The sequence below is a fragment of the Ambystoma mexicanum genome, chromosome 10, assembly GCF_040938575.1.
Source record: "Ambystoma mexicanum isolate Mex_15411 chromosome 10, UKY_AmexF1_1, whole genome shotgun sequence".
In the NCBI taxonomy this organism is placed as follows: Eukaryota; Metazoa; Chordata; class Amphibia; order Caudata; family Ambystomatidae; genus Ambystoma; species Ambystoma mexicanum.
The window spans coordinates 18,586,202-18,598,703 of NC_090932.1; the positions used below are offsets into that span (position 1 = coordinate 18,586,202).

Consider the following 12,502-nt stretch of genomic DNA (forward strand, 5'->3'; position numbering starts at 1 on the left):
TTCGGACATCACTATAAGGGCAGGGCAGCGGGCTTGAAAGGGTTGCGCAAAAAACTCCAGGATCAGACCGCAAGCTGCATCCCCGACCCAGGCATCTCCTGATAAAATATCCCAAGCTTTCGTGAAGATAGCTAGCCTCCCCCTATGGGCGTTTGGGGCATTGGCGCTGCTATGTGTACACTGACCTGAGGGTTGTTGCTGGGCTTGAAATTTATCTGCTCTTCTCCAGGCACACCCTCTTGAAGGGAAGAAGGTATCGGTGTGCTCTTGCCAGGTATTGCTCTGGTCCCTGGAGTCTTGAGGTCTTCTGCCGAAGCAATAACGGCCGGAAGAGCGACCTCAACCTCGTCCGGCCTTGAAGAACATTTTCAAAGCGAAGACTCTTAATGGAGGCCTGGGCTTTGTCCAATGCGGTGAAGGTACCGACAAATGTTGCCATCTCCTTCATGAAAGGATCCTGAAAGAGTAAGCCGTGGGCAGGAGCACCTAATTCTGTGTTTGCTAATTCCGCCAACTTGGCGTCGATCTTAAACAGGATGCCTTTATGATGCTCAGTTGATATAGCGCAATTGGCATTTCCTAATAGGCAGATGGTCCGCTGGGCCCATCCTGATAGAATCACCGGATCAATTGGGTCAGATGTGTCGATGGCTTCCTCTGCCAAATCCAAGATCTTTGCCAATGGACCAGTGACTTCCCAGACCTTGTCCTGACAGGACTTCCAGGCACGTTCAATGCCTTTTCTAGGGTCCCTCACATTCTTTCCCAAGAATGTAATCATTTTAGAGTCTAGCTCCGGGGTCAGAGCCACCTTATCTGCAATTTCTGGATGGGGGCATTATGCCCGGAGTCTGGCTCTGACCTCTTTATCGAGGGGCTTGCGTAGTCTGGAAAAGATGTATGTAGCTGTTCTGTACGTCTGCTCCTAATCAGAGGATCTGGGATTTATCAGGTCTTCGGGCGCGAACATCCCCTTTGAAGGAGACTCTTTCCTTACTATCTTCTTGGGGATGGGGGCTGCCACAATCCCCAAGCTTGAGTGTTTCTAACCCATGACTTGAATATCCTCATCTGATGGAAGTGTAAGAATTATCAGCGTCGTATACGCCTCTGTCTGGTCGTCCTCCATGCCCTGTCTCTCTCCCTCCGGGCTTGAGGGTCTAGTACCCCTGTTGTCTTCCTTGGGGTAAGCGGGTCCATCCTGGGAAGGGGTAACCTTCCTGCTCATAAAGGCTTGTTTAAGCCTGCAGAAGGCGTCCATTATGGCAGCAGAGGCAGGTTCTGGCTAGCTCATGGGGGGGCAGAGAGCGTCTGCTCTTGCGAGCCGGACTACATCCCCTTGTAAGGTGCTTCCTTTTCTGGGTCTTTTTCCTACCCGATGGAGAGGCCTCTCGCATGCGTTCTTCCATGGTGTCCAGACGCTGCTGTATAGGCAGGAGCATATCTGTGACACCCTTTTTAATGCTGGTCTCTACAGAAGATCCCAGCACCTTTTGAAGGCTCTTTGCTATTGCCACTTCATCAATGCAGCCAGTATCTTCCTCACATTCAGATCAAGCCTGATCTGATTTAGGAGAGTACTGTTCTGCCATTCCTTATACAAGCACTTTGTCACTTTTTTTTCTTTCTTCTGGGCTTATTGGACGCCTTCTCTCACTAGCCTAGCATTATTGTTATCCCAAATTGAAGTGTGCTGTGAATGTTCACAGTAATGTAATTTTGTTTCTTTAATTTTTTTTTTTTTTTTTTTTAAATTCAATTGAAATATTAAAATGATTGAATAGCAGAGGAAGGCTCCTGCGCTCGCGCTCACAAAACTGTTATAATCCTTAGCGGAAATGCGGACGCGAGCGCCGGAGACCCGAGGAAAGAACCAGAGAACAAGAGCTCCCCCTGGTGTTTTGCGGGCGGCGGCGCGGTCGAAATAGTTCGCTTCAGCTTCCCCGAGCCCTGGGGGAAGTCTGCTGGGCCGGGGAAGCAAGCAGAATATCGTGGAAGGGTCCGATCAGCGGACCTTACAATCAGCTGCTCGAACGCAGCACGTGAGCATGAACGGGGAGTTTGTGTATTTCACCGTCTCCAACGCCAGCAGGAAGCGGCTGGCGTCAGAGAACAAGGAAATGAACAAGACACGGAGCCTGAAGAATTAGTAAGAGAAAAACGCTCCTAATCCTCTTTTAGCATGGCTAGCACTACAATCCCAATGACAAATCTAACTAAGCAGAGCATAAAAATAATGTCATAAATGCTATCATTTATGGTTTATCGACAGCCAAGATCCCAGCCTCGAATGTTCAGGACTGTTCATGCGGATACCTAATAACCTTTTGGATAACTGTTGTCACATGTTGGTGACCACCGGGTGAACTTCAAGAGGGGTCTCATGGGAAATGAGTTTTTTCCTCAGAGACTTGGATGAACTTTGTATGTTCTTTTCGTGTTTGTTATACATTGTTTGTTGCACCTCTTATGCATATTGTCTTATTGCGCTCAGGTGCACAAAAATATCTTGCTGCTGAGCTCTTTCTACGTGTTATAAGAAAGAAATAGAAGCATAATGTGAGCCTCCGGTTTTGACATAGAATCCTGTGATCTTTCGGCTAATGGTGGAAGACGTTGAGAATCCGAAGGTCTGGATCAGAACCATCTTCACAGCTACCAAATGTACAGTAGCACCTAGAGCTTAATAGGTGCTCGATAGAATTACCTCAATAATTAATCTCATGCCCATATAACCAGACAGACTCAAGTATATTGCAAAATACTACTTTATTATGAGTTCAATAATGTAGGGAAACCTGACGAACAACAAATTGTAGCTCACACACTCTCGGATACATTTCGGTTACACAGAGGCTTTATACCTTGATGTACGTCAGCTATGATGTCATGCTATGTGACAAATAATAAAACCTATTGGGCTGAGGGATTGGTTAGGGGAACATAAGTATTTCTCCAGCATGAGGTCTGGCATGGATTCACATGCTCATGAATATTCCCTGTCATACAGCTGGGAATCCTTGGTAAAAGAAAACCGTTTGTTTCACTTTAAAACTGTATTTCTATTTTAGACCAATCACTGTCCTCAGGGTCATTCTGTCCCCATCCAGTGACAGTCCCCTCCCTATGCCCTCCCTCTGGCAGCCATCTTCAGATTTTTACTGCACATGTCAGTGTTGGGAGTCCTTGAGTTTGCTCTCTGAGAGCCTGTTTGCTTTTTTCTTCATCTGCCGACAGCAGGGGCCCGTTGTTGGTGTGATTCCACGCCCCTCAAGGGCAAATATCCATCAAAGATTCTAGAAGGCCTTGTAGGCCTACTTCACGCCCTCTGACCATGTCAGAGGAGAAGGAGGGAAGGTCCCTTTTCATGCCCTGCACCAAATGCGGGCTGTGGAATGTTTGTGGATGACAAGCACCTGCAATGCCTCTACTGCCTGCACCAGGACCATAAGGAAGTAGAGTGTGAGATATGCCTTGGTTTCTCTAAGAAAACTACAAAGGACAGGCTTTTTAAGCTGGCGGCATGGCTTAACATGAACAAGGCCTCTTACCCATGCTCCGTGCAAGGTCATGCCTTGTCCAGGACCGGCCGGTCAGAGGTGCGGTCTTCTAAGTCTTTTGAGGGTGCCTCAACTATGGGGGCCCAAGAAAAAAAGCCAGGATCTGCAAGTCCCAGTCCAGCGGGTTTGCAGCAGAAGCGGGTCCCACGGTGGAAAGGGCGCGATCAACATCACCTTCCACCTCCATTGCCCGCCTACCATCAAGCACCTCTTCAAAGAGGAGGTTGCCTATACCGTCTAAGCTATCAGAGAAATCTGAGAAGCCGTGGACAGAGGAGAAGGCCACGCAGCCCAAGCAGGCTCAACCGGCACAGTCAAAGACCTTGTTGGCGACTCTCTCTAAGGCTATTATTACCACAGCAGCTACAGGAGCTGATCCTATGGGGGTAGCTCCCACGGCTCTGTGTCCCTGCCCCTGCAGTGCAGCAACGCTGCAGTGACTTTGGCAAAGTGTGCACACACACCAGAAGGGGTGAAACCGGCTAGGTCCCGGTTCAAGGCCCTCAGGGAGGAAAAAGGGGGGGCCTTCCCAGCCCTCATAGGTTGTCGCCCAAACAATGGCGGTCTCGTCCACAGATGATTAAGATCAGGAGTCCTTGCATGCTGTCCACGAGGACGTTGACAATGGTGCAGTGCCCAGTTTTCCTGTTCTTCCTTCTCAGCCAAAGGCCATTTCCTTGGATGTTCTATTGATTCTACACACCTTGGTCTCCGAGATCCAGATGACAGTGCCTCCATGGCCGGTACCTGTTGTCCCCCAGGTCCCTGATCACTGTCCGCCGAGGAGGAAGTGTCATCTGATGCCCCCATATCAGCCTCCTCAGGCCCCAGCAGTCCCAAACATGGGTAAGGGAACGGATACGGCAACGGATGATGATGAAGACCTTGTTGCAACAGACAGTGAATCGTCACATTTGGATGCCCCACAGGAGGTTTCCCCACCAGATGAGGTGGGTTCGTTCCACTCTATGATCACCAGGGCCTCCGAGCTATTTCAGCTGGTGCCCGAGGAAACCAAGAAGGGGGGGTTCTTGAATTAAATGCGCAAGGCCACGAGGAGACTATCCTTGCAGTGCCCTTTCTGGGCGATATTTGGGAGGAGGGCCTGGCCCTCATGAAGAACCTTTGCACAACTCCAGCCAAGCGAGATAGGCTGGAGAAGAAATATAGTGTGCCGTACTCCGCACCCAAGAGCCTAAGGTTGCAACCATCACCAGACTCAGTGGTGTCAGCGGCCACGTGGAAACAGTCGGTTTACCCGTCCTTGTTGTCTCCGGTTCCTCCGGACAGCGAGGGGAAAAGGATGGACGACATGGGGAAGAAGGTGATTTACACTGCAGCGTCCACAATCCAGGCAGCCAATGCACTTGCAGTCCTGGCCAGGTACAACAGGAAATTGTGGTACAAGCTAGGACCGATCCTAGAGTTCCTCCACGATGAAAAGAAGATGGAAGCTCTTCTTCTGTGTGGATCACGCCATCATAGTGGCATTGGACGTCGCCCACACAGGATACAATCAAATGGGTAATGGTGTCTGCCTTTGTCAACAGTGATGGATGAAAGCCACTAATTTCCATCAGGAGGTCCAAGCAATGGTGCTGCACATGCCCTTTGTGGAAAATCTGTTTGGGAAGGCCGTTGACGAGTCCCTCCAGGCCATCAAGACGTATACAGAGATGGCCCTTTCTCTCAGCACACTCCAGCAGCACCGCTCATCTTTTCGCTTCTCCAGGGGAAATGCGAGCAGGTCTTCAAAAGGGTTCTCCACATCGTACAAACATACTTACTGATCGTCAACGCAAGAAGCCTACAGTGGCCGCTCCCAGGTCTACGATAGCAGAGAACAGCATTGCCCGCAGGGCAGGATGCCGGCGCCCAAACAGGCCTGAACGGGCCAGGACGTCGGGCCCCCACACGTGCACCCCGGTGGGAGGCTGGCTGACGAGGTTTGCCATCGAGTGGCAATAGATCACCACTGACAGATGGGCGCCGGATGCTCTCGCCCAAGGACACACCTTGGAGTTCCAACGCAGGTGTCAGCGGATCCCTCCAGTTCCCTGTCAGGAGCAGCACATCCCTCAGCTTCTGGAAGAGGTACGAGCCATGCTATGAAAACGGGCAATAGAGCTAGTTCCCCAAGGGATCCAGGTCTCGGGAGTCTATTCTAGATACTTTCTAGTCAGAAAGAAGACAGGAGGGCTGGAGCCCCATCCTGGATCTAATACATCTGAACAAATACTTTAAGTCCCAAAGGTTCAGGATGGTCATGTTACAGCACGTGCTCGGCCATCTGGAAAAAGTAGACTTGGTCCTGGAGGACACCTATTTCCATGTCCCCATACACAAGAAACATCGGAAATGACTAAGTGTTGTGGTGCAGGGCCAGCATTACCAGTTCAAGGCCCTACCATTCTGCTTGAAGTCGGCTCCAGGAGGGTTCACGAAATGACTGGCACCAGTGGCAGCCCATTTACGTCTACAGGGCATACCCGTACTTTGACGATTGGCTAATACATGCTGGCCCGCGGGAGCTTTCAGACAAACACACAGAGCCAACCGTCAGACTATTGATGGATCTGGGATTCTCTATCAACTATCCAAAGTCCTGCATAATGCCATCGAAGAATGCGCTGTTCCTACACGCCAGACTCAATATGGTGTCTTGGCTGGCATCGCCCTCAGAGGAGAGGCTAGTAGCCATTCACGGAAAGGTGTAACGGCTGCCGTCGATGACAGCCACATTGCGGGCCATCAAGTCGTTACTGTGCATGATGTCGTCCTGCATCTACCTCGTCTGTCTCTGCAGGTTGCAGATGCAACCCCTACAGGATTTCCTGGACACCCAATGGATACAGGTGTCCGTAAGCTTCAGACAAGATCTCTCTCAACGTAAAGTTCTGATGGATAATAGAGTGGTGGGGCATTCACTCCAACGTCGCCCAAGGCCCAGCATTTCAAACCCCCCCCCCCATAGTAGGAGACGGTCACGACAGACGCGTCCCTGGAAGGTTGGGGAGCCCTCACCGGACATCAGCACGCCATAGGCCTCTGGCTGCCGGAGAAGGATCTGCTTAACTTCCTGGAGCTATGGGCAGTGTTCTGGGCCTCAAGTCGTTCCTACCACCTCTGAAAGGCAAGGTGATGAGAATCTTCATGGACAACACCACCAGCATGTTTTACATTAGGATGCATGCGGGCACTTGGTACATGGTGCTCTCCAAGGAAACGCAGGACTTGTGGCACTGGGCCGTCGGACAGGGGATGTTCCTTGTCCCTCTTCACCTGGCGGGAGTCAAGAACGCCATCACAGACTCCCTCAGCAGCAAACTGCACTCCTGCCATATATGATATGATATGATATGATATTATATGATATGGCATTTATAACATGCCCATACACAAGTGTTTAAAAGCACAATCATCATGAGTGGGAGCTGTGTCAGGATCAGGTGGGCCGCCTCTTTGTCAGCACTCCAGTATTCTCAAAGTAACAGATACAGTGGAGGAGGTGGTATTTAATGCTTGAATTACAGGACTGCAATCGAAGCATTCAGCAGCTGAAAATGCTCTTTGTTGGGTGACATACTAAGTCCTTCTCTGAACTGGTGATGGTGGCCAATCATTGGACCTCATTATGAATGTGGCGGTATGGAAATAAGGGTGCTGCTAGCAACGTAACAGCACCCGCCTGCTGAGTTTTCACAGAAGCACCGGCACTGTTAGTAACGGTGCCGGTGCTTCAGTGTCTCCATTCCTGTGGAGTCCTATGGGACTCCACGGGAATGGGGAATAGCATTTTCCTGCACCTGACATCCCAGGGCACCAGAATGGTGTAATGAGTCTGGCGGCAACACGCCAGTAGCATCAGCAAGTTACCGCCAGACTGGTAATGAGGCCCATTGTGTCACTTGTCCCAAACAGAAAAAAGGAGAACATTGAGAACAAGTTTATGGTCTTAAAACTGCAGAGCCTTCATGGCCGGGGTCGTGGGGGGGGGGGGAGAAGGTGCTTTCCTTTCTTGGAGGGGATGGGGGGAGAAAAGGTCAGTTAATATGCGTAGGTGCTTCACAGGATTTCCAATAAGGGGAGTTCCCTAGTCCTGCAGTATGTAATTATTGCAAACGGGAGAGTCACTGCAAGATCGAATAACCGAACCAAGCTAGCCGACCTTTCCGACCCTCCACTCCCAGATACAGACTTGTTTCTTAATTCAAATGCCCCTAACTTCAGGCAAAACAAATCAGCACCAGATGAAGATGAACCCTGGGAACAGATCAAAATGGCCTATATGTGCCATGTGATGCGGGAGAGCAAACCATCTCCTTTCTAGTAGGCATGGAGGCTAGTAAGCCAGTGAGCCATTCCAACTGTTTTCCTAATATCCTTTTATCCTTCACGAACAGCACCACACCCAGCACTGAACTGCTTTCTGTCACCCTATGACCTATTTATGTTAAACACGCATTCTTAATGGGTCCACCTGCTCCTGTAAACTTATTAAGAGGTATTGTACGCACAGACAGTGACACCCTTTACACTGGTAGTTTTCTGTTATTCTTTATTTTCATATACAGTCTGACAGTAGATATTCATTTGCCTTTTTATTCCGAGGAATTCAATGTACGTGAACCTGCCTTTGACAGAGAAATACTGATTATCCCGCACTTTTCTAACACAATTTAAAAAAGACCTACAGTCTGGTTTAGTAGAGTACACGCATGACCTCTTGTTAGCTTCCCCTTCCTATGACGCAAGCATGCAAGACACAGGCACTAGTGGCTATTTTACCTCTCAAGGGATACAAAGCCTCCTGCAGATGTTGCAATTGTGCATTACTTAGATCACAACACCATGGCAGGACACTCAATAATCTCAAACATGCACAAAGAAGCCCTTTTTAAAAAAGTGCCTGAAGCTCCGCCAGTAGCCTAGATGAGAGCCTTTGAAGGGATGACCGGATACTGTGGATAGTGGATACGGTTGTGCAGAACTTGATAAGCCCCTACGGCAACTGGCCATACAGAATATTCCAGAGTGGTTTCAATGGACAGAAGACACAGAAAAGACATTTTCCGCAATAACATTGGTGCTTTCATATGCACCAGCAAGGTAGCTCAGGGGCAGGATAGCTCTCCTTGGAAGCTGCTGTGAATGTATGGTATTAGGGACACCGCTAGAGGTCGCTGTTTTGCATGCTGTATAAGCACTATTGCCAAATGCAAATACTCAGCATCTGTCCTTAATACGAATGACCACACATGATTTGCTGCTGTTTAACCCTTGAATGGTAACCCTTCTGATGCGTTTCCCTTCTTGCTGGCCTGTAACTATGGGCCCCGGGGCATTACCTGTAGTGGTAATGCCCCCTGCTCGGGGCTTATTGCTAAATTTGATATTTGGCTCATGGCCGTTTCAATACAAAGTTGCTGTTGGCTCCGGAGCTGTACTTGCCCCCCCCCCTCCAAATTGCCTTTGGAAAAGCAATGGCGGATAATCCATTATGACGTTGAGGCCTTGCACTGTTTCTTAAACAAAAGCTCTTTTCGTGAAGCGAGAAACACCGTTTCAGTGCATGTAATTGCTAGTGGCTTAATGACATCTGATTTGCCCCAACCCCATATGTGTTTTAGGCAACAAGGAAACAAAATCTATTAACTATAAGACTCCTTCAGCACTAAATTAAATTAAACAATACTATATATCGAGCAGGGGAGCCGACTTTTGAATTTCCCGGGGGGGTGCCCAAATATAGGAAGTGACATCACCAGCGGTTATATGACCGCATTTGCACGTAGTCGCCAACGTGGTGCGAGGTGGGGGGGGACCAGAACAGTGGAAACATTGGCTAGCATGTACTGCATATACTAAAGTCAAGTAAGAAGGAGGTTTCAGCCTTCCAGTTGCATTTCAGCAGGCCAACGCTGCCCCTACTCCACCCCTCTGTAATCATCCAGGTTGTAGTAGCCCTCAAAAGGCAGAGCAACACAACTAGGATGGGAGAACGAAATGCCATCCCATCCTGAGAGTGTGTCAAACTTCAGAGCAAAGACTGTGCGTGTGCCTCCTACCTTGGAGCACAATCTCACTAATTTGGTGCAAATCTCGCAAGTGGGTGCATGGGAATCCAATGCGTGTGTGTGGGCTGCAGACCCAGGATCACATGCTCGCTTCTTCAGTGTGAAACTCTGGCCAAGGCTCTTTGGGCAAGCATTCAAGATGGGTCTCACACCTTTAAACAGTGTGATATATTGAGTGGGGACCTCACTCCTTGGAACATAGTATACCCGTTGCTTGTAATCTCACAACTGAACGTATAGTTTCACTCTTGGTCCTCTCAGTGACCCCATGTATATTAATGGAGTCAGTCTCCCATATGGGAAGACAATTATATTTCTGTTAAAACACTCTGAATTGTCACTGCAGTTTTCTCGATCTATAGATCCATACCATATTCATTCAATGTGTGTGCAGGGGTGATAACTTGTGTCTGAGAGGGCTCATTCTTTAATTCAGGAGAGATAAAGGGGTAACAACCCCCTGTATGTGGGATCAGGCTCATTTTGCCCCATGACCCCCCAGAAGGAGTGAGCAGGTTTTAAGACCCTGCTGATTCTGCTATCCGACAGGCTCGAGCCTTCTATCCCTTGCCCCATCACGGCTCCCAACATCCTGAGCGGCAGCTTATGGACAGCAGGCAGCTCCGGACATGCCTGCTGCCAATTGAATGTAGCCAGGTCTACTATTTAGACACTGGGAGAGTGCCATGAACCCGCATTGGTGGTGAAGAAGCACTCAACATACAGAACACAATGGAATAGTGTTGCAGTCCTGCTGAGAAATAACAATTTGGTCTGTTTAAATGTAAAGCAGAGTGGCTGAGAAGTACACACACTGTGCCATTAAAAATAAAGCAGCTGTGGTGGGTGAAAGTGCTGCTTCGGTGGCATCAAGAGTATGCAATTCCTTGCGGGGTAGTGTTGGTCATTTCCTATTGAAGTATAGCAGTCCTATTGAGAAGTGCCATTAAAAGTGAAGCTGTCCAGTAGGCTGGATCAGTGCTGCTCCATAAAAGGTGTAGAAGCCTCTGAGAAGTGGCAGTACTGTCCCAACGGTGAGAAGTGTAGTATTTTCACATTAACCATGCTTAAGCACTTTGGGTTATTGAATAGTGCTGCTACATTCTGAGTAATTCCATCCCTTTAAATATATTAGCTCTTGTATAACCACGCCAGTGTTGAGTTATTCTGACGATGAAGAGGATATCAGACTTGCTCAATAGTTCTGGTTCTCTATCATTAAATGTACTTCAGATCTTCAGAGTCTCGGGAGGATAGCTCAAGGACAACATGCTCGCCTTGGAAACAAGATGACATGGAGCAACACAGGTTCGAACCCTCGGTCGCGCAACACAGGTTCGATCCCTCGGTCCGCGCTTAGAAACCTCTGGGTATTATGTGCATTTTAAATAACCAATTAAAATTAAAATAAATAAATCTGCTGACAAGTGCTGGGTCCTTGTCAAAAAGAGTGTAGCAGCTCAACTGAGAAGTGCTGATGTTGTACCATCAAAAGTATAGCAGCCCCACTAAGATGAACTAGCATTGCATCAACAAAAGCATAGTATTACAATTATAGAAGCCCTGTTGCCAAGAGGGGTGCACAGATGTACAAATACACCCATTCCAAAACGATTTTTAGAAATTGAGGGACAGACTTGCTTTGCATCTGTGCCTCCATTTCTATAAATCGTTTTGGGTTGGGTGCTCTTTATAAGAGGGGGTGCACAGATGTACAAATACATCCAACCCAAAACAATTTTTAGAAATTTAGGGACAGACTTGCTTTGCATCTGTGCCTCCATTTCTAAACATCCGTGCACCCGGGTTCACAGATGTAGAAGTATACCCAACCCAAAACGATTTTTAGAAATTTAGGGACAGACTTGCTTTGCATCTGTGCCTCCATTTCTAAACATCCCTGCACCCGGGTTCACAGATGTAGAAGTATATCCAAACCAAAACGATTTTTAGAAATTGAGGGACTGATGCAAAACAAAAGCCTATTGCTTTACATCCGTCCCTCAATTTTAACCATCGTTTTTTCCCCGGCTTTTACCCGGGCCGCCAGAGAGAGACACAGTATGGATGGAACAAAGGGCCATCCATACTGCGTCTCTTATCACCGGGGCGGGGCGGGGGGCTCAGCCCCGACTTCATTCTGCCGGCAGGTGCCCAGGCCCCGCAGAACCTGCGTACTCGGCGACCCTGATATCAATCTTATGACTTCCTCAGGTGCTCTGAGCCTGAGATGGAAGCGGTGGAGAAGTCTTTATTCCATAGATCCACGGCATTTATACCCTGAAGTCCTGGCAGGGAGCACTTGCTTTCATAAGGACGTGTGGTTCAGCTGCTAGCCGTGTGCCATGAGTCCTGCTGTTTGCTGCTAGACACTGACATTTTGATCCAAGGTTCTTTAGTAAACTGCCCTCCATCGGGGCTTTCTCAGAGCTAAGCCTTTTCAGCCACACCGACAAAAGTGGTGTCAAGCGACTTTGCATTTTCAAAAAGCAAGTGCTTTCTGCACAAACGAAATGTTTCAAGGTTACATTTGGCTTTTTTCTTTCTGAACAGTCCCTTCGAGTTTTGCGAGCGTCCTCGAGATGTACACCATGCAAGGATTCAGAGTCATCGGACTGGCCTATAAAACTCTACCCGCAGGAATGCATTCTGATGTGAGCGCTTTATCCAGGTAAGAGTGACATCATGTATGTTTCCAGCTGCGTGATGGAATCGCCTGGTGAATAGGCATTTAGACGTTATTGTTTGGGAACACGTCAGACTTAAACGTGAAAACATGGTTATTGTGCCAGGAACAGCGTTTAATTATCCAGAATATTTAAATGTTCATTTAATTATTGATTACATTGTTTTTGAGATAAAACT

At 48.4% G+C, this 12,502-nt stretch overlaps 1 protein-coding gene across 2 annotated transcripts in view; it reads left to right on the forward strand.

Annotated features, from left to right (window-relative positions):
- Window positions 1-12,502, forward strand: part of LOC138491106 (probable cation-transporting ATPase 13A4) — a 1,999,067-nt gene that overhangs the window by 1,374,468 nt on the left and 612,097 nt on the right. For both annotated transcript variants that reach the window (XM_069617426.1, XM_069617427.1), the window contains exon 17: window positions 12,191-12,308. In XM_069617426.1, the coding sequence (XP_069473527.1) occupies window positions 12,191-12,308 (118 nt within the window). The remainder of the gene's footprint in view (window positions 1-12,190; window positions 12,309-12,502) is intronic.